This window comes from Pseudochaenichthys georgianus, chromosome 6 (genome assembly GCF_902827115.2).
Source record: "Pseudochaenichthys georgianus chromosome 6, fPseGeo1.2, whole genome shotgun sequence".
NCBI classification, from domain to species: domain Eukaryota; kingdom Metazoa; phylum Chordata; class Actinopteri; order Perciformes; family Channichthyidae; genus Pseudochaenichthys; species Pseudochaenichthys georgianus.
This window is the reverse complement of record NC_047508.1, coordinates 14984164-15006752: the sequence shown is the minus strand read 5'-3', so window position 1 is coordinate 15006752 and position 22589 is coordinate 14984164. Positions and strand designations below refer to the sequence as shown.

At 41.8% G+C, this 22589-nt stretch overlaps 1 protein-coding gene across 1 annotated transcript in view; it reads right to left on the bottom strand.

Moving 5' to 3' along the window:
- Window positions 1-22589, bottom strand: part of cdh13 (cadherin 13, H-cadherin (heart)) — a 480217-nt gene that overhangs the window by 88340 nt on the left and 369288 nt on the right. The window contains exon 12 of the mRNA XM_071203466.1: window positions 13705-13847. Within this exon, the coding sequence (XP_071059567.1) occupies window positions 13705-13847 (143 nt within the window). The remainder of the gene's footprint in view (window positions 1-13704; window positions 13848-22589) is intronic.

Genomic DNA, 22589 nt, shown 5'->3' with positions numbered 1-22589 from the left:
TAGTAAGTTAAATTCACACAATACACAGCAATTAGGCAATACCTAATGGCCTTCTGGGCCAAATTGAAATGATAAAAAGTTCCTTTTACACAGCTAACTGTACATACAGCAATAAGGTACAATTAGTTACACATTCAAAAGTGATTAAAAGCTTGATTCAGGCACCTGTTCTCCACCTGCTTCTCATTCCTAGATTTTCTATATGCTGTTTTTTTCACAACAGACTGTTTGATATGTCACAGGGGGCAAAGGCACAGGTGTAAATAATAAGTATGAAGAATGGCTGAATTCTATTCCCTGGTGTTGTGCCTAGTAGCCCACGGCCTCATATTAATGGTTTACCCGGACAACTAAAGTTGTTAAGTTTTAGATATCTTACTAGTGACAGCTGTGCTCTTGCTACTATCAGGATTTACCCTGAATAAATCCCAATGTTTTTAATTACTTCAACATTTTCCATACTTTTGTCTAGTGCTTCAATCTTATTCCCTGACTCTGAAGATACAAGGAGAAGCAAGTAATGAGACATCTTTCCTCTAAACTGTGATTTCTAGCGGCAGCCAGATCTGATAACCGCAGCACGGCTGGATCAGCTGTCAGCCGGCTGTTTGGAGTTTGTATTCGTAACGGCTGCACTGTGCAAATATAAATAACATTTGTTTTCATACTGTGTAGTTGAACTGGTGTGAAGGGACCTCACTGCTCAGACATGGCAACAATTAATAGAAGAGTGATAATGTTCATGTTAGGATTCTCATAATTGTCTGTCTACTTTCGTATAAAACTTTGGATATGTTATGCTGTTTCAGAGTAGTCCAATCAGCATCAGCGTCCAATCACTAAAATATTTCCAACAAAGAGATGTGTCATGTGTCAGTCAGCTAAAAGAGTTATACAAAGGCTGATCCTTTTCTCCTCACTTTTGTCTCCTTAGGGAATCCTTTTGGCTCTGTTAATTGGAAAAGCCTGCAATTTGACAAGCTGGAACAATCTTGGGCTAGGCGAGGATTGAGGGACAATGAAATAAGTGAATTGGGATGTTCTCACTGTCACTAAAAAAGTCCTAATCATTATGGCTGCGTTTTTCTCAGCCAGCTGTAAATGCAAAAAGTACTGACCCATAAGCTCAAGAAAGATTTACCATCAAGTTTAAAGTGAACTTAACTCAGGCATTCTCCTGCTAGCTTGAACATGTAGCACAAAGGGTAATAAAGTAGCAGTAGCTAGCAAGTATTTCATAGCAAAAGGGATTAAACAAGCGAATGCAACCATGCTAGAGGCTCGGTGGGGATGTAATTAAGTACAGTACTTTAAGCTAAATTAAAAGATAAGCATGCTTGAATACTAACAATGACAATGCTCAAATGTTAATGTTAAGCAGGTATTATGTACCCTGAAGGGTAGTGTTACCATGCAACCCAGTCTCACGGCATTTCGTGTTAAAGTCACACAATTAATGTAATCTATTGATTCACCAACACGATTTTCGCATTTTTTTCGTGTCACACAGAACGATTTTAAAAGCAATGTATTTCTATTGGTAGTATGTTTCCTGCCTGCACAACGTCTTTTTGTCCGGTCGGGTCTTTGAATACCAGAAGCTGTGTGGTTCATAAAAACATTTTCTTACTCAATATCTTTCCCTAAGCCTTACCCTATCCCCTCTAGTTTAAATTGTATAATGTCGGAGTTTTTTTGCCGTCCACGAGAAAAATAAATGGGGCTCAGAGCCTCAGAATACTGAAATCTGTATTTTTTCTCATCTTTTTTTCCTTCTGATCTGTTATTATTTGGTACAGGCACGAAACATACTACCAATATAAATAAATTGCTTCTAAAATCGTTCTGATTCAGAACACTGAAATCTGTATTTTTTAAATCGGTTTTTCCTTCTAATTTGTTATTATTATTATTATTATTATTATTATTATTATTATTATTATTATTATCATTATTGCTTTTAAAATCGTTCTGTGTGACACGAAAAAAATGGCGAAATCGTGTTGGTGAACAGGAATCAATAGATTAATACAATAGACAATTTGACTTTAACTTTAACTATATATATTTATTTGTTGTTCTTTTCTTTTCACTATATCTGTAAAGCGTCTTTGAGCCTGTAAAAGCACTAACAAAATAAATCTATCATTATTTATTATTATTAATTTCGTGACTATAACACGAAATGCCGTGAGACTGTGTTGTACCATGCAAACATTTCCAATTCAACCCCAAAGTAAAAAATACAGCTGAGGCTGATGGCGAGGTTATTAGTTTTGCAGATGTGGTCACTATCGAAAAGTCAAGTTTTGACCAAATTATATAAATAAAAAGTCAGGGGATCAAAAATGTATTAGGATTTATCTGTAGGTAAAGTTAAATACCAATAATTACCACATTTCATGTCAATGCGTAACATAGTGCCATAACTTGCATGCATGCTATAACCACAAATGTTCATCTCGTGGTTAAACAATAAGAGAAGTCAACAATGACCTACTTTCTCATTTATCCATCATCTGGTAACAATGCATGAGGCAACTTAAAAGGCATTCCATCAAAAATGTGTTGAGATACGTAACTTGAGTCTGTTGTTTTAAGGTTCAAAGCATGAACCCTTACAGTTATTGACTACAATGACTTTGGTGACATCACATGAATCCCAGTAGAGCTCAACCTTGGTTAAACACTTGTGTATGGTGTTTATTATTTCACAACAAAGTTACCAAATGACGTGTCTCCAAAAAGTATCTAAGAACTTCCCAATCAAGGGTTTACAAATTAACTAGAGGTACTACTGTATATCCCTCCCTTATTTGGTATATGCATGGTGCTTTTTGAGAATTAGCACATGCACAAGAGGAAGGGGGAAATCACAGGGCAGAGCTACACTGTGACAATACTAACGTGAAAGGTGTTAATTGAGGTGGCCTTCACTGTGAGGCTGGGTAATTAAAACATCCCCCAAGCTCTGCACTGCACACTATCACCATACAGCCCAAATATATATACTCACCCTGACATACACAGATGGTGCCTCTAACTCTTCAGATGTTGATTCTACTTGTGATAGTCGGACATGACAACCCGTGCAGCCCATGTATTGATTACATCCGATAGCAGCCATAGGCCTAATACAAAAAAAAACGTCTGCCTGCTTTCCACAATGATCAATAACAGGGAACAAAGGAAGGTACAAATAAACAGAATCACACGAAGCCTGGTTAGTGTTGCCTGACTTTATACGTTTTTTTCTATAAGTGTGTGGTTGCGTTCTAGCAGTGGCGAGCCGTCAGGGCCCTCTAGGCCCTGACGGTAAAAATTACATCATATTTTTTTTTTTTTTTTGTTGTTGTCACATTTTTCATTAGTTTTACCAAAAATAACTTGATTTAATTGTATTTAAAATAATATTTCCAAAGAAATAAATCCTTCGAATCTGCCTGTTCTGTTTCTGTTGGAATGTGAAGGGTTAAATGCCGTCTCTGCGAGTTCTGTGAAGACGGGAGAGCTTGTTGGTCCCTCTCTACATTCACAGAGGGCCAGCTATAGTAACTCAACGAGAGAGTAATGTCAAATGACAGTACAATTGACCAATCATATCTTCCCTCTAAATGGGCGGGCTTTATTTTCGTGGACTTTATGACAAGTTCCGCCCACTGTGAGGTCTATGCAAGTGGTGCAGTGACGTGTCCTAAAACCCGGAAGTAAGCTGCGCTCGGATTCCCTCGACAGAAAGCAGTGGGATTTCTTCAGAGGATTTTGGAAAATAGCTCGAAATAAGGTCTGTGGAAAACGAACCTGTTAGATAAATGCACGTTGTGTTCAGCCGGATAATATCCACATGTCTACCCTACTTTTATTATTTTCGAATCATAAATCTAATCGATAGATTTATGATTAGCATAAGTTCGTTCATGATGGCTCACTTCAGTGATAGTGATGATGACATCGTTGCGAAATTATTAACCGAGTAATTTTCAAGATTGAGTTACAATGATAAACTGGAGTGGCAAAGGATCAGCTTCATGACCCGCAAGTGCTTCATCCAAAAGGACAGGAGGATGGACTTTGTGTTTCAGTGATTTATCATCAAAGGTAGGCCTAAGTCATTTTCAATGTGGGCCGCCGTGCCGACTTCATTCATTTGTAATTGTTACTTGGCTGTGGGTGCCCTGTCATGATAGGTGTTTATATAAATGGTGTTTTGTGTGGTAGAGGGTCGCTGTCATTGACGCGTTTTGCACCCCGGGCCGCTGTTTTGATATTCCGCTGAAGTATACGCTGTGACGTAATATGTTTTATTTTCTTTCGAGGGAAGGGGGGGTCAGAGGGCCTAGGTATAAAAGGCACGGCTCGCCACTGCGTTCTAGTCACTTTGCTCAGCTCTACTGCTTGTTACAACTTGTATTTGCCGTACTCGCCTTTAACTGTTAGCTCAGGTTAATCTCGCCCCCCTCCGACGTAAGCGTGACGTATGTGGTTCTTGCTTCTAGACCGCCAATTTTTTGGTGCTTGTTAAGCACCGGTCTTCTGTGCTTAAAGCCGGCTCCGCTGCGGTGTGAACAGAAAAAAACGGTGCTTATCAGGCTCTAGCTCCGAACCGGCCCTGGAACCGCGTTGGTGTGAAAGGGGCAATAGAGAAGGGCTGGGTGAGGAGGTTGGGCACTTTTTGCATTTTAAATCATATTTAAAATCCTTATTTTCCACATAACCAGTAGTTTCAGTATTTCACAAAATAAGAATCCTGGTATCACAGTCCTCCAACTCATACGACAAAATAGGCCGATTGTTCAGGCCCTTATTACGACCAAATATGTTGTTTGTTCAAGCGCTTAATATGTCTTATAATTACGTTTTAAAGTTTTCGCCCTCTAGTGCTCCCGTTGAATGCAAACGTTACAGATGGTCGTTTATTCACAAATAACCCTCTGTAAAATCCTAAATTGTAGGATAGCCATTAAAACACTTTTTGATTAGACTTCTAGCGAGAAGTGTAGATTGTACTTTTAGAATCCACGTCCAGTCGATATGTAGGATCTATAGTTTGATAGATATTACGCAGATGATTTGAGGTATACTGCAGCCTCCATGTAAAGTTACGGGTTGAAAACAGTATTTCCGGTCTCGACGTTTTCATAATAAAACCAATGATCAAATGATTTAACAGTGATATCTGCAGTACTCATCAACTAAAAAACATCAGTTTATCCTAATTATACGACATTTATTGGTTTAAATTGTGTACAATGCTTTTGTGTTTTTCCCATAGGTTTTTGTCTTTCGATTCTGAGAGACACCTTTCTTTTTTCAGAGGTTTTGATAGGCTAAAACATCGATTGTTTTAGCCGCAATGCATGTCGGGATATGGTGTTTATCCGATATGAAATCGGAAAAACGTTTTTTTTTAAATAAAATAATACTTTATTCCGAGTGTTCTTGCTTTTCTCTTTGGAAGTCATCACATAACGGTTCGGCTGCATTAAATATTACATATCTGCCGTAGATATTTATTTATAGAGCCCTGATCAGAAGACATTTTGACAAACTGTAAGAAATGCCGCCAAAACTGAATACGCGACGTGGATCATAAATATATTAGCAATTAAATAACATCTTCAATTTCCCTTCACACAATACGTCTCCTTGCAGTATCAACACTAATTCGGCTGACTTTTATATATGATCCAATTGGTAGATGGGTCATATTTACACCATAATGGTGCACAGCTGATAGAAAGGGATTTTTTTGTAGTTTTTAAAGATATTACTGATTTACTGAACTACCTTTCCAACTCGTCATGCAGTTGACTGTTACAGGTCTATACAAGTTCATGGTACAATGCATAAGCTTCAAATCTAGAGACTATAACTGTATTTTCCTTTACCGTTCTGTTTTAATTTCACAATAAAGTTAATAGTCATATTATGTTTGATATTATTATGTTTTATTAACTACACCACTGTTTTTTTAACCCGCACCTCCTAGTGGTTAAAGCACGTTATTGAATTTTGTTGTTGAATACGTTTTATTTGATGAAAACATTTAAATATTAAGAGTAGCATACATACAAAATAGAAAATATCAAGAATATACTGTAGTGATCTCTACAATAAAACAGTTTAGTGCAGGACGTCCAAAGATATTAACAGGAGGATGTGATATGATGTGATATCTGACAAAGTACATATTGCATAGTTTATTTTGGCACTTGACAATCACCTTCCCTGAATTTGACTCAGGTGTAACTAAAGTCTGCTTTAACCTCCTGGGACCCGAGGAAAAAAAGTGTCTTCCAATTTCCTTTTTTTTGTGATTTCCTACCTATTTAGGGTTAAAAAAACATCTTGCAATTTAGACTTTTTTTATTTTATTTTATTTTAAAATGTTACAGTATGACACTCGGCGTAACCTTGTCACACTGCCACTCCAACATCCAATCACAGAGCTTGAGGGCTAATCACGGGGTTTATAAAGCAAGGCGGATGTAGTAGTCCCAAACGGTAGCTGGGGATTCTGGGTAGTGTAGTGTCTTCGGAAACTCTGCCGTGTCTAAACTCCGAAAAAACTATTTGTTTTTTCGAATCGAAGGTTAAAAACACAAAAGCATTGTACACAATTTAAACCAATCAATATTGTGTAATTAACAAGGATACACTGATTTTTAGTGGATGAGTAATGGAGATATCACTGTGTAATCATTTGACAGTGTGGGGAATACTTCCGGTTTTATTATGAAAACTTTGAGACCGGAAATACTGTTTTCACCCACGCTAACTTTACATGGAAGCTGCCCCATATACACGTTCTCCTGGCGAGACTTCAAATCATCTTCGTATATCTATCAAACTGTAGATCCTACACATCCACTGGACGTAGATTATAAAAGTACAATATACACTTCTCGCTAGAAATCTAATAAAAAAGCATTTTAATGGCCAAACTATTCCACAATTTAGGATTTTCCAGAGAGGGTTATTTGTGAATAAACGACCCTCCGGAGCGTTTGCAATCGACAGGAGCATGTTGTTTGTTACACGACCACTAGAGGTGCTACACTTTAAAACGTGACTCTGGGTCGTATTTAGCTGCTGAACAATCGACCTATATGGTCGTTTTTTGTAGGAGGACAGGCTGTCAGAGAGAGATTTTATTGAGTGGGCAGAGGCAGTGGTTTGAATGTTATCAGCCTATTTAGAAGGCATTATCAGTGGTATCAACCGTATACAGTAGATTTGGGTTAGAAAAGGCCTGCTAAAGAAGAAGAAAACTAGTCGTTTTTGTCATCTATTACCACAGTTGATCACCAAAAGCGGGAACACAAAAAGAAAACAATCATGTAGAAGGAATACAAGAAGCAACCGTAGTGGATTAAAGTAAAGCGGAAGACAGCTGATGTACTATATACTGTAAAGAGAACGTATTAAATGCCATTCATCTTTCATCCAGGATACTGGTGTTTGCCTTCTCATGACAACAAAACCTTGTTGTGTTTTTTCCATTACAGACGTGATAATTCAAACCCAAACCAAGCTTTCTTTTCTTAAGCATAAATAAGTGGTTTTGTTTGATTTAGAAATGTAACATATACTGTATGTCCAGTGTCTGGCTACTTTCAAGGCACTATTTGTTAGGGCAATAATATTTTCAATGGTTAGCATGCAAGGCTAACTTTTGATCTCTGGATAACTCAGTATTCCAAGGACACAAACAAAGCTGTTTTTGTTAAAAGCAGAAAATAGATGTTTATTTCCTGGCAGAGCTGAATAAAGGTATTCTTTAATCACTGACGTAAAAGTGTGTACAAGGTTGCGACTCCCCCAGGAGGTTGCGCTACAAGTTGACGGCAGGAATAGGGAGACAGAGGTTGGGGAAGTGGTACTAAAAGCACTAAAGTGAGAAGGACACAGTGTGTATTTAGGGTTAATGAGGCAGTGTTGCAAGACAGGGGAGGCGACAGAAGGCAAGACAGCGTCGAGCTGTGAACTTCCGTGCTTTCCCGAGCATATCCCATTACATCGCCATTATCCTGGGTCAAGATACCTTGGTTCCCTACCCTCACAATGGTGTCACCCCTGCCTACTGCTACACAGGGTCATAATTGATAGGCTGGCCAAGAACACATTTCAGTTAGGTAGTTAACCTGCTTGCCTCTTTAGCTGTCTCCATAAAGGGATTGACAAAAGAGAGATAGATAAGTTGAGTGAAAGTGACCTTAGGATGTGAACGACAATATTAAACACATCCACAATTCGTAAAACCTTATTTTGGTCAAATGCTATCTGATTAAATAATCTGACTAAATATATTCACTTTATTCCTTTGTCGTGTAATTTGTACTTTTAACTTTTCTCCAAACCTTTTGAGCTTGTTTGATTTTCTTATTTACCATTGTATTGGAGAGAGTCTGCTCTTTAGCTCATGCTCTCTTGGCTGTAGTAATTGATTATTTGGAAAGCTATATAAGGCCATCAAGGAGGAACTGGAGACTATTACACATATTATTATTTATGTAAACACTGACAATCATCTTTCCAATTGTAAATTAGAATGATTGAATCACGGTTGCATGCCTACGCCAACCAGTCAAGTTTACATCTATCTATATCTAAAATGTCATCACTTCACTTCATATCATCTATCAATATAAGCCTATGAATAATTTAGTAATAGTAGTCAAAAACATATTTTGTCAGGTCACAGTGACCTTGACCTTTGTCCACCAAATCTATATCAGTTCATCCTAAAGTACAAGTAGCTTCTGCTCAATCAGAAAATAATTCTTTCAAGGCCTTAATGAGATATAACATTAAAAAGCAACAGAGATATGTGAGGTTACGGTGACCTTGACCTTTGACCACCAACGTCCAATTGATCCTTAAGTCCAAGTGGGTGTTTGTACCACATTGAAAGACATTCCCTCAAGGCGTTTCAGAGATATCGAGTGTATGAGAAAATGATGGGTAGACATCCGGAAAACACGATGCCTAAAGCTACAGCTTTTGTCAGTTCGGAGGCATAAGGATTATTTTCTGTTGTATTCTTGGCCCGTGGATTTCAGCCCACTGGGCTGACACACTGGCTCATCATGCTTTATTATTTCACTGCTGTAGTTTGAGGCAGCCTGATTACAGCTGGCTAAAGACACAACATGAGTCTATCTATCTATCTGCATTTAGCCTGCCAGGCTGCCTCGCTGTGTGCTTCTGACATGACAGACACTTAGCAGTAAAGTCATTGTATCCTGGATGGCCTGAAACAGGAACATTACTCAGCTCATTATGCCAATAAGCGGCACAGTGGTTTCCCGTACTTAGTTCTGCGATGAGGCAGAGCTGTGGCGGACATCGTACACGAAGATGGACACATGTAGAGGCACAGAAAGGTATGCCTGCCTGCACACTCACATGGGGGGGTCTCAGCTACAGCTACCACTGTCAGTCTTATTCTTTCCTTTAAGAGGAGAAATGATCAACCTATTATGCAGACCTTGAGATAGATATATATAACATAGAGATGGGTGGATAGACACATGCTGCAAACACACAGTCTTGTTTAATTTTGCATCCATCTGGGCACCAAAGAGTTTCTTTTTTTCTTCTCTCTGACCGATTAGGATTTAGAATCGCTTCTCTCCTATTGCCCTTTGCTTTTGATTTGAACAAGAGGGGATGTGATGAATGCTGAGATTTATCAAACGGCTCAGTCTGAGTGTGTACAATACTTAACATTCCTGTAAGTAACAAAGCTCTACGACTGTGTCGAGGTTGCACAAACTGTCAGGACTAAATGAAGGTCTTTCCTCTGTATGTGCATGTGTTCAAAGCAAACACTGCCTAATTATGTTGTGCATAACTTTAAAGTTTTATTGGAAGTTCAGTGGCAGCAGACACTGCAGGTCTTGTGTGTGAGTATGTGCGTTGCGGTGTTTCAGACGACTGGGGCTTTGATAATATATTCATGCCCCCCATGACAAATGGTTCCCACCAGGAGGCGGTTTAACATTTAAATGAGGAGCAAGAGAAAAAATGGAACCACATCAGTGAGTGGATACACAGGAGCAGGCAGGAGAGGCACTGCGTGTACCAGGACAAAGACATTAAAAACATGGATGAACACACAACTTCAAACCGCCCACACACACAAACACACAGATCTGCCGACAAAGAATATAAAAAACAAATGTGGAGGAAGGAGAAGGAGGTAAGATGCGGGAACAGCTGGCGTCCCGGCGGGGAATCAGAGAGCAGAAGAGAATTTGTTGGCGTGTGAAACCAGCAGCTACTGATGAGAGTTTATATAAACAACCCGTCAAGCCCTCTGCTCAGGTTGGAACATTAACTCATCAAACAATATCGCGCGGCTTCATCGGCCTGTCAGGTGCCGCTGCCCAGACAAAACTGGGAGGCAGCTTTTCAGTCATTAACTCAGGTACAGAAACACATGATGGGTGGAGGGAGACAATGTGCACAAATACAGATGCAGGGATGAAGGTGAGCACCAGTGCATGCAAATAATCAGATTTATACTCCCCTGTGCACACGAAGCGAAAATCACACATTCATTCAAGTATACAACGAAACACATCATGGAGCGACATATGACTTTGTCTGGCTCTCCTGCAAGTGCAGATGATTGCTATGGCAATCGAGTGTAACCTCCAGACTCACTGCTTTTCGAGCTGAGATGACCCCTGACCTTGACATAAACATTTTTGTTACTTCACGTTGTTCAACCACCGGATCCTTTTCTTAATCCCTTCTCTTATGTTTGTCCTATTTCTGTCCGCCATCTTCACTTTTCTTTTCCTTGATCCTAACTTCCCTCCTTCCCAATAGTATGTTCTCTCCGTCGTTCACCTTCTGCTGCAGCCTGGAGGCCTGCTCCGGCTGACCTGCCCTCATGCTGTTAACCAGGGGCTATGTCAATCTGTTGCTAACCATGCAAAACATTTACCAAGAGTATACTTCCTATTTCAGGTTAGCACATGACGTCAAACAAGCTTAAACTGTACATGGCCATCAAAAAGAAGAAATACAGTAGAAAACTACAACAAGACTAACGGTTACTGGCAGCATATTTTATTTTTCTTCCATGGAAAATACAATGATTTTCTGGTATGACATTCAATGATAAAAACCTTGGAAAACCTGTACTAAAAAAATATGTTTTGTTGTTGAAGACATTTCCTTTCCTTAATATGTTTCAATATAATTTCTCAGTTATTAGAATATTTCTCTCCAATTGTCTTCCTAAGTACATTAAACTATGCCTGACCTCCTCCCTCCCTTTCTGTTTGACAGAGTCTATTTCTCCTGTCACTGTCAACCTCCTGCTTGCCAGCGCAGTTTAGATAAAGCTGAAGTCTCTGAATAAAGATAAATATAAAGATAAAGATGTTCGGGTCAATCGATATCGTTTTTGAAGTCCACGCAGGTGGGTTGTCATACAATCATTGCACAGATCACTGCGGCGAAGGAGCACATTTGTCCTGTCAATGACAGAGCATGCTGTGATAAAGGCGAGGCTGGGGTCAAGCAGATATCAGTATTCTGCTCACATTCAAACTATGTGCACAGACACACTGCATACACAGGAGCATCAATTCAGTGGGTTGTTAAAGATCTGTGTGCAGGATTTTTTATGGTTCTCTTGAGATAGAATAATGGCCAAGGAACAGCATCAACAGAGGTACATCTTATCTATCACCTTTTAGATGTTAGACATAAATAGTTTCAGGATAGTGCTTTGCTCAAGGGTTGGCAATGTCATCGTGTCGGTCTATCACATGTCTAAAATATCTAAACAATCATTGGATGGCCATAACATTTGATTGCAAATTGATATTCCTGGTCCAAAGGATATGAATCCTATCGACTGTAGGGATACTTTGACTGGCTGGGGCAGCAGTGGCTCAGTATGTCGGGACTTGGCCTTGGGACCGTTGCGCTAGACTTTTTCACTGCCCAGGATCGTAACATTTCCGTCAATATTCAGTATTAACTCACAGACATTTCAATGATTTGTACGGCAAAGTTGGGTTTGGAAACGGTATCATTTCCTCTTTGGCAGGCATGCTTAACACCGGAGCCTTGCTGCGGGGAAACTTTGGCGCTGTTCCGAGTTTGTTCTAATCCGTCACACTGATGGACTGCTTTCAGATTTTTCTGTCATTGTTAAAAAAAATCCGTCATAGACGGAACATTTTCGGTTAACGCGACCTCTGATTCAACCTGTATTTTGTATAGTGTGTAAAACTGTGTGTGTTAATTAAAAAAATATATGCCAGAGTGAAAAACAAAATTTGCTCTAGGGGCGATACATAAGGGTTCGTCTTCTTTTTCTTCTATTTAATCACCTGCAATATCTTTTTAGTCATGTTTTGACAGCTATTGATTTGATTGCCATGACAATTGTTACAAACATTTACATTCCCCCTCTAGACTTTTAATGCAGCGCCATCCTGAGGTTAAAATTGAACTACTGTACATGATGACTAAATACTGGCTAAACTGACATGCAAAACTAACCCTAAACACGCTAAATGGTAAACATACACGCACCTAGCATCAGAATGTTAGCATTATGGTTCTGTTACAACTGTTGTGTAAAGGAATAGTATAATGTCAGCCCTTGAAAGTTTTACAGAAATATGAAGCAGAACACTATCTTCTCACCCTGTATCCTCATCTGACTCCAACACCAATCTTACTCCCTGCCCTGTCCACTCATAATCTTCACCCTTCCTCTTCTTCTCCACCTATTCTTTACCCACTTCCCGGGATTTATATATTTTCACTGTTATCGCCTCTCACGTTCCTCTCTTTCTCTTCCTCCTTTGATCCTTCAACCTCCTGCCCCATCATTACTCCTCTTTCAACGCTCATCTTTCTGAGGCTGCCGAATTCCCCAGCACAACGGTGCTATTCTGCTGCCTACTAATAGAATATCTCAGTTCCTCTAATGGATCTGTCAGAATCTCCCTGAGCATGGGAGACCAGATAGATTGATATAGGGAGAGGGAGAGAGACAATGAAAGAAAGGGACAAAGAGACAGCTAGACACAGGAAGAGAGAAGCAAAGAAGAAAAAGAGATTGGCGCCGAGGCTCTTGACACTTTCATCTGTGCCTTGAAAAGTCTCAGAGCAGCAGCACCAATGACACTGCTAACCAGTGACCATATGGTCTGTTAGAAGCAATGCCACTTAAGGCCATACCATTGTCAACACAGGATAATGACAGTTTCCCTGTGGCCATGGGTGAAACTAACGGGCAGGGTGAGTGGATTGCAATAGTGAACTAAACACATTTATTTGTACTGTTTGCAGTTATCACCCAGGAGGATTTCTTTCTAAAATACAAATGCGAATAAATCTATATTGGAAAGCCTCTGCAGCAATACTTTTAACACATTTCAACACCTCAAATGATTTGTTTAAGTGTTAGATGAAGGGGAGATGGCATATTTTCTTAGCGTGCTTGGTTTGTTGTCGATTTACACTTTTAAAAAAGCAGGAAAAGAAGCACTTAACACAGTTTTTTTTTTTTTTTCAGGGCTTTCATGGTCTATATCAATAAGGAACCAATTTACAACAGTTATTTTAAAGCCTTTTCTTTACTGTTTTTATTCAATTATATCAGCATCTCTGAAACACATAAAAAACTCTCCATCATTTTCATACAGTGTAGTATCTGTTACTCACCGTTATCTGTGGCGATGAAGACAGCTGTGTATTTGTTGTCGTGGACATAAGGAGACTCACGGTCCAGTGAGCCGGAGGTGTTGACAGTTCCTGTGACCGGGCTCACACTCAGCCAGCCTGCTGGGTCTCGCAGAACAGCGTACCTGGAAGAAAGTAAATAAAATAAGTAAGAAGCTGTGCCTATATAAACATCCAGAAAAACAACTATACTGTGCACTCTATCTCTCAGAAAAGTTTATTTCGAGTCTATTTTGGTCCCATATGTTTAGGTTCCAAACATTGCACAGACAGACAGCTCCGTTAGTCACAGCAACAGGCAGGACACATATTTGAATAGTCTATATTTGTCCCGTACAGTGTATAAATCCAATTAATTCTAAAACAATACCTTCCAGGAAAATAATACAACAGGCTTTCAATTAGGCGGCCCCTTTATAGTCAACAAAGTGGTTGTTTTGGTCTTAGTTGACAAAGATTGCATTAGTGAAGTAATCATTATGTTATGCTTCTTCATGCTTAATGACTTATTTCCAAGAAACAAATGAGCACATCTCTGGTTAAAACAAGATTTAAAGTGGTGCTTTTGAAGGCTTCTCTGCTGAGAAATTACATTTTACAGATCCCTCTAACTTTACACAGCGTGCAAAACAACACATATATTTATTATTCACTTATTCCATCTGCCCCTCAGAAAATATAGCAGCTCTTTGAGTTTCCTTGGACACCAGGTACTCAAAATAATTCAAACACAGCCGACAAGAAAACCTTCACGTACAGCTAGGGCTATAAACAAATAGTTTTAGTGTTTTGTTCTGAGATATAGAAGATTTTACAAAGCGCTTGTACTGGTATGTGTGTATGTGTCCAAAGATTTAACCATGTTCTGTAAAAATGCTTATTTGTTTAAATAAATAATTGAATAATATTTTATGCACTCATTCAGATGATGCTACTGATGACAGAACGCCACAGAAACTCAATATGTTATGGGCAAAAAAAGAGTTTATCTAGTATTTCTTATGTGAAAGAAAGCCATTGTAGGTCTGTACTAATCTGTAATAAAGGTGCCCTGCAAACTAGAAAAATAGCCAATAGAGACTTCCTGAGCAAAGACTGTGCGCATGCATGTAGGTGACTGCAGCAGCAGCTCCTGCAGGGCTGAGATTTGAAGATGATGGATGACCACTCAGAAACTGTTGTAGGCGAATTTTGTGAAAAAATGCCTAAAGACAGATCACGACCCTGCTAATGGAGCCACTCCGCCAGTCGCTGATGGCTGGAGGATGGTGATTAAAGTAGGCTTGCATCCGTGTAAACATTACCAGTAATTTAATAAGGAAACTTTGCAATGTACACATATGCTGCAACAATTACATACAAGGTTCTCTTACACAAATCCTGCATAAAAGGCACACACATAAACACGTTTCTGAAAAGCACACAGACTTTCTTCAAAACAAGGCCACTCTTTGCCAAAGTGCTCAGCAGTAGACAAATAGTCTTTGAAATGGAGCTCTTCAGCTAACAGAGCGCGGCAAAGCCTTTGGAAATGGCTTTGCAATCAACCTCTGCTCACACCTCTCCCCTCCCGCTCTCACTCACTATCCCTGCCAGTGAGCGCTATTGAACACATATGTTCTCCTGTAACAAAAGAGCCACTGCTGCGAGGTTAAATGTGCTGTTAATAATGACACATTTATCACTGTACATGCTCTTTTTCCTGCACATACACAGAGAGCACTCACGTGATTCATAAGGCCAACTCCTCCAATAAAACAGAGCCAGGCTCACAGGTTATCTCCATATGTTTCACTCTCCCCATCACAGGCTTCACGATCACACACACACACACACACACACACACACACACACACACACACACACACACACACACACACACACACACACACACACACACACACACACACACACACACACACACACACACACACACACACACACACACACACACACACACACACACACACACACACACACACACACACACACACACACACACACACACACACACTCTGTGGTATATCAACCTTGCCGCATTGCCAAATTGTGGAACAGACACACACATACACAGTATGAGTACAGCATAGTGCAGGGCTCAACGCTAGCTTTTAAAAGTGCTGGCAACCAGGCATCAGCTTTTGGTTGCCAAAACTGAACATATGGCTGCCATTTTTAGGCACCTTATATTTTAAATAATGAAGATACTATACAGTTATACATCAACTTAATAATGAACATGTGACACAAAATAATGTTCAAATGCTTTACAATTATTTGAAACTTAAGTGGTAGGAAACTTGTCCACCCTCAATTGCTTGTATACTAAATACCAGTAGTGGAGCTGTTGTCATGTTCTTCACAGATCCTTCAAAAAGGAATTGAGCAAGTCACTAGTTTCTTGGCCATCTGTCTCCCTTTCAAATGTGGGTTTTCTTGACCTTTGTGCTGACCGCCACCACAGATCCATTGGCCCTTCAGCCTTGAAGTCTTGATTGTGGTTCTGTCATTGGCCAGACTATTACATTTCTAATGTTAAATAAATGAAAACCAAATGAGACACACATACACGGCAACGCCCACCACCACCACCACCAGCACACGCGCGCACGCACGCACGCACGCACGCACGCACGCACGCACGCACGCACGCACGCACACACACACACACACACACACACACACACACACACACACACACACACACACAATGGCAGATGCAAGTATCAGCGAGAGCAGCAGCGCATTTACAACTTGGAGATATAACCACTATTTTCAATTTGTGGGGATAAAGGATGCAACAAATATTACGGTCAAATGTAAATTTGTGTAAATGTATGCAGGACAGAAAGCATTGTCGAATAACAGCAATGCCAATCTCTTGATTGTTGAGGCTACAATAAAGATGCCTGTCAAAATGTCTAAACATATATTTTGTGTTTTATTGTTCCACTACATTTCATAATATAGGCTTAGTTTGTCGGGGGACATCTTACTTCTTCCTTCTCTCTGTCTATACCCGTGTACACTCATGTTCCGATTAACCCAGCTTCCCCAAATGTCTTTCTTTTTGGTGTCTATATACGCTGGGATCCGGAGTCATGGATGATCCTGCGGTCCTGTGTCCTGGATCGCGAGCGCTGGATCTTGAGTCGTGGCTGTGGTCCTGGATCATCGGTCCTGGATGGATATCCTCGTGGATTCATCTTCCTATTATACACACATGCATTTCCAAACATTTGGACTACCTATGTTGCAAATGTATTATCTTTTCAATTTACACACGGCATCTATTGCACGTCTGTCCGTCCTGGGAGAGGGATCCCTCCTCTGTTGCTCTCCCTGAGGTTTCTCCCATTTTTCCCTTTAAACTGGGTTTTCTTTGGAAGTTTTTCCTTGTACGATGTGAGGGTCTAAGGACAGAGGGTGTCGTATTGTCATACTGATATTCTGTACAAACTGTGAAGACCACTGAGACAAATGTAACATTTGTGATATTGGGCTATATAAATAAACATTGATTGATTGATTGATTGATTGATAATGATAATTGCTACAATGATGGGGAGTTGTCTTTTCTGTTACTGTGCCACAGAACAACACAAACACTTGTATTTGTATTGTTATTATTTTTTAAGGTAAAGTAACTTGTTACTAGTTACTTTTATAATTTAGTAACTAATAAAGTAACTAGTTACTTTTTTGAGACCAGTAACTATAAGTATTACTAGTTACTTTTTAAAAGTAACTTGCCCAACACTGCTCTTCATAATACAACAAATAATTAACATTTATCTATTTTGGGGTGCACATTTACCTGTTTGCTGTCCTGATTTCTTTATGTTAAAAAAGGCCAAGAAGTGGTTGACATTTTTTCTGAATGGTTGCCAATGGCAACCTGGCAACCATTACTGTCGAGCCCCGTAGTAGTATATAGCTTACCCCTTATATAAACAGGTGAAAACATATACAGTAGGCCTACTGCCTTGCTCGGTCCTAAGATAAAAAATACACTACTAAACTTGTAATATCTTGTTTATGCTGTAAAACATAATCGTGTTTGGTTGTACTGTACAATGGGTCATACCTCTGACTATTTATTTTTTACTAAATATGAGACTATACTTGACAATGCCTGGCAACATTATGGTGATACCAATCTTACTTTCAGTATTTACACTAAGCTCAGCTCAATAAGTGGTATTTGTTGTTATTTTTGATCAGCAAGAAATGAATAGGTGGATTTCCCAAAATGTGTTAATTATTCTTTTTAATAACCAAATTAACTGGCTTATCAAAAAGGTGTGTTAAAAGCACATTTTAGATCGGTCATATTTTTCTCTTTTATGTCACCATGAATATTGGCTTAGAAGTTAGTGTTTGTGTAAATTCAAACATCATCAATGACAACAGTCTATTGATATGTTATACCCTCCTACATCTTCTAGAATGAGGCAAACATCCCTCTGTGTAAACCAGGGTTTGTAGTCTGGAAATCCACACAAAGCAGCCTGTATTTATCCCTGAAAGACTCCCTTCTACTCGCAGATTCACTCTAAAGCACAAACCCTGGCCACAGCTGGCAGCCAAATACTATGGAGATTTGCAGAGCATTGAGTAAAATATCAGGCTTTTATATATTTTCCATAGTGTAGATGTTCTGAAAGAGTGTAAGGCATTTGTCTGCTTTAGTGCCGGCTCAAAGGTAACCCTGAGTCGGATCCACTGTTCCCCCTCTGTGTGCAAACATGGGGACAGTCCATTAGAGCCCTTTAAAGGGCAAATTATGAAGACATTAAAAAGCCATTAGGAATATTCATATCTGGTTTTACATGGTTATCTCAAAACACAGAGATGGCCCAAACAAATCAGTCAACAAATGAGACACAGACACAATTATCACACGTGCTCATATAGCTGCAAACACACATACACTATACAGATAAAACAGGCACACACACAATCGAGCAAACAGGAAAACACATAGTTTAAAGTAAGTGTGTCTTGTACAATATGTTTTGCTTGCAATGTGAAATAATTCTCTCGACAGCAAAATGATTTGTCCAGATTTTTGCTTGAGTTGCAGAAGTATGTGGCGAGGTACACACTGGGAGCCCAACGTTTTCAACTGGTCTGCAGAGCCACACCATTTGGGACTAATCTGAGCGGCTATAACTGGCACCAGAGCCGAGTCAGGGGTTGTGAGCACATGTGTGTGTAAGTGTGACGGTTTTTCTAAGAGATTACCCTTAGCTGTAAGAGGACACAAAGGAGCCACGACGAGAGCTGGCAGGAGTCTCATTAGAGGTGGTCCAGGGCCAGAGAAGTAATTTAATACCAACCTACGAGGGTCTTTTCAAATGTTTCTTAAATAAACCACTAAGAGGCCAATCTTTCGGTGCTTATTAAAAACAAAGGATTGCCTTAAATTATGAGACAAATTGAAATGATCCGTGACTCAATTGAAAATACTATAATTCAAGAATTTCCCACACTAGCACATTTTTGTTAAAGGTCCAGGGTGTAGAATTAAGGGGGCTCTATAAGCAGAAATGAAATACAATACATTTTTAGAATGAGCCCTTCAGATATCCCCTTGCATTGAGTCCACAATGTTTCACTGCTTTGCTTGTTTGTTCACAAAGGTCTTTATTTTTCTCATGCTGCAGCACCTCTTTTCACCCTCTGTCTGAAACCAGAGCCCAGTCTGCTCTGATTGGTTATCTCTCTGGCTGCTGTGATTGGTCAACAACTTAGAAATGTTCCGCTCCTTAGCCCATCAATGTGTTGGAGCCATATACTGTATATATAAAGGTTGGAGCACAAGACAATAGAAGCTGGAGTGTTATGTAGTGATGTCACTATGTCGAGGGAGTTAACAAAGGAGTCAAATGGAGGCGTTTCAGGCAGAGAGGAGTTTCTGGAGGGATCTTTGGGATGTTAGCCTTTGAAGACTATTTACAGGCACTAAAACCCATATAACACACTACAGGAAAGGGAAAACCCGAAAAAGCAAATGCATGCTTGATAAAAATGTAAAGGGTTTAACCACTGCATATCCAGAAGGTAAATCATCTGTTTTGACAGCAAACTGTTCTCACACTAGAGCAGAGCTTCACTGCCGCTCTTGTGGATTTGTTGAGACAGATCAGATCTGAGATCTCTGAAGAACCAGCACCTTACCGTGGTAGAGAGGTTTGTGTGCCCTGATGAACCTGGGGGCTGTGTTGTCTGGAACCTTGTGTTCCTGGTAGGGTTTCCCATGGCAAATTGGTCTCAGGCAAGGGGCCAGACTAAGATTGGTTCAAAAGACCTCATGAAAGGAAAAACAAGAAGTGAGGATACCCGGCCCGGAGGAAGCCCGGGGTCCCCTTCTGGAGCCAGGCCCAGAAGGAGGACTCGTCGGCGAGCGTCTGGTGGCCGGGCTTGCCACGGAGCCCGGCCGGGCCCAGCCCGAAAAGGCAACGTGGGCAACACCTCCGCTTCTCTGTCCCGCGGGCCCACCACCTACGGGAAACATCGATGGGGTCGGGTGCGCTGCCAGACGGGTGGCAGTGAAAGCGGAGGGTCTCGACGGACCAGACCCGGGCGGCAGAAGCTGGCTTTGGGGACGTGGAACGTCACCTCTCTGGGGGGGAAGGAGCCGGAGCTTGTGCGGGAGGTGGAGCGGTACCAGTTGGATCTGGTTGGGCTCACCTCTACGCACAGCGTCGGCTCTGGAACCTTACTTCTGGATAGGGGTTGGACTCTATTCTTCTCCGGAGTTGCTCAAGGTGTGAGGCGCCGGGCGGGTGTGGGGATACTCACAAGTCCCCGGTTAGGTGCTTCGTTGTTGGAGTTTACCCCAGTGGACGAGAGGGTCGCCTCCCTACGCCTGCGGGTTATGGGGGGGAAAACTCTGACTGTTGTGTGTGCTTATGCACCCAACAGCAGTTCAGAGTATTCGGCCTTCTTGGAGACCCTGGAAAGAGTCCTGTATGGGGCTCCTGAAGGGGACTCCTTAGTCTTGCTGGGAGACTTCAACGCACATGTGGGCAATGATGGAGACACTTGGAGGGGCGTGATTGGGAGGAACGGCCCCCCTGATCTGAACCGGAGTGGTGGTTTGTTACTGGACTTCTGTGCTAGTCATGGATTGGCCATAACAAACACCATGTTCGAACATAAGGATGCTCATAAGTGTACGTGGTACCAGAGCACCCTAGGCAGAAGGTCCATGATCGATTTCGTTATCGTATCATCGGACCTGAGGCCGTATGTTTTGGACACTCGGGTAAAGAGAGGGGCGGAGTTGTCAACTGATCACCATCTGGTGGTGAGTTGGGTCGAGTGGCGGGGGAAGCCTCTGGATAGACCTGGTAAGCCCAAACGTGTAGTTCGGGTGAACTGGGAACGTCTGGAGGAGGCCCAAGTTCAGGAGGCCTTCAACTCACACCTCCGGCGGAGCTTTTCGGGCATTCCTGTGGAGGTTGGGGACATTGAACCAGAGTGGTCGGTGTTCAAAGCCTCTATTGCCGAAGCCGCGGTGGGGAGCTGTGGTCTCAAGGTCTTAGGTGCCTCAAGGGGCGGTAACCCTCGAACCTCCTGGTGGACACCGGTGGTCAGGGAAGCCGTCCGACTGAAGAAGGAGGCCTTTAGGGATTTGTTGTCCCGGGGGACTCCCGAAGCAGTTGCAAGGTACCGACAGGCCCGAAGGGCAGCAGCCTCATCCGTGGCCGAGGCAAAGCAGCGGGTGTGGGAGAAGTTCGGAGAAGACATGGAGAAGGACTTTCGGGCGGCACCAAAGTTGTTCTGGAAAACTGTCCGACACCTCAGGAGGGGGAAGCAGGGAACCATCCAAGCTGTGTACAGTAAGCATGGGACGTTGTTGACCTCAACTGATGGAGTGTTGGGACGTTGGAAGGAACACTTTGAGGAACTCCTGAACCCGACAACTCCGCCCTCTATGTTAGAGGCAGAGCTGGAGTATGACGGGGGATCAACGCCAATCTCCCGGGGGGAGGTCACTGAGGTCGTCAAACAACTCCACAGTGGCAAAGCCCCGGGGGTGGATGAGATCCGCCCGGAAATGCTGAAGGCTCTGGGTGTTGAGGGACTGTCATGGTTGACACGTCTCATCAACGTTGCGTGGAAGTCGGAAACGGTACCGAAGGAGTGGCAGACCGGGGTGGTGGTCCCCCTTTTCAAAAAGGGGGATCAGAGGGTGTGTGCCAATTACAGAGGCATCACACTACTCAGCCTCCCCGGGAAAGTTTACTCCAAGGTACTCGAAAGGAGGGTCAGGCCGATTGTCGAACCTCAGATTGAGGAGGAACAATGCGGATTCCGTCCTGGTCGTGGAACGACGGATCAGCTTTTTACTCTCGCAAGGATCCTGGAGGGGGCCTGGGAGTACGCTTATCCGGTCTACATGTGTTTTGTAGACTTGGAGAAGGCGTATGACCGGGTTCCCAGGGAGTTACTGTGGGAGGTGCTGCGGGAGTATGGGGTGAGGGGGTCTCTACTCAGGGCCATCCAATCTCTGTACTCCCAAAGCGAGAGCTGTGTCCGGGTCCTCGGCAGTAAGTCGGACCCATTTCCGGTGAGGGTTGGCCTCCGCCAGGGCTGCGCTTTGTCACCAATCCTGTTTGTAATATACATGGATCGGATTTCGAGGCGTAGTCGTGGGGGGGGGGGTCTGCAGTTCGGTGGACTAAGGATTGCACCACTGCTTTTTGCAGATGATGTGGTTCTGATGGCTTCATCGGTCTACGACCTTCAGCACTCACTGGATCGGTTCGCAACCGAGTGTGAAGCGGCTGGGATGAGGATCAGCACCTCCAAATCTGAGGCCATGGTTCTCAGCAGGAAACCGATGGACTGTCCAC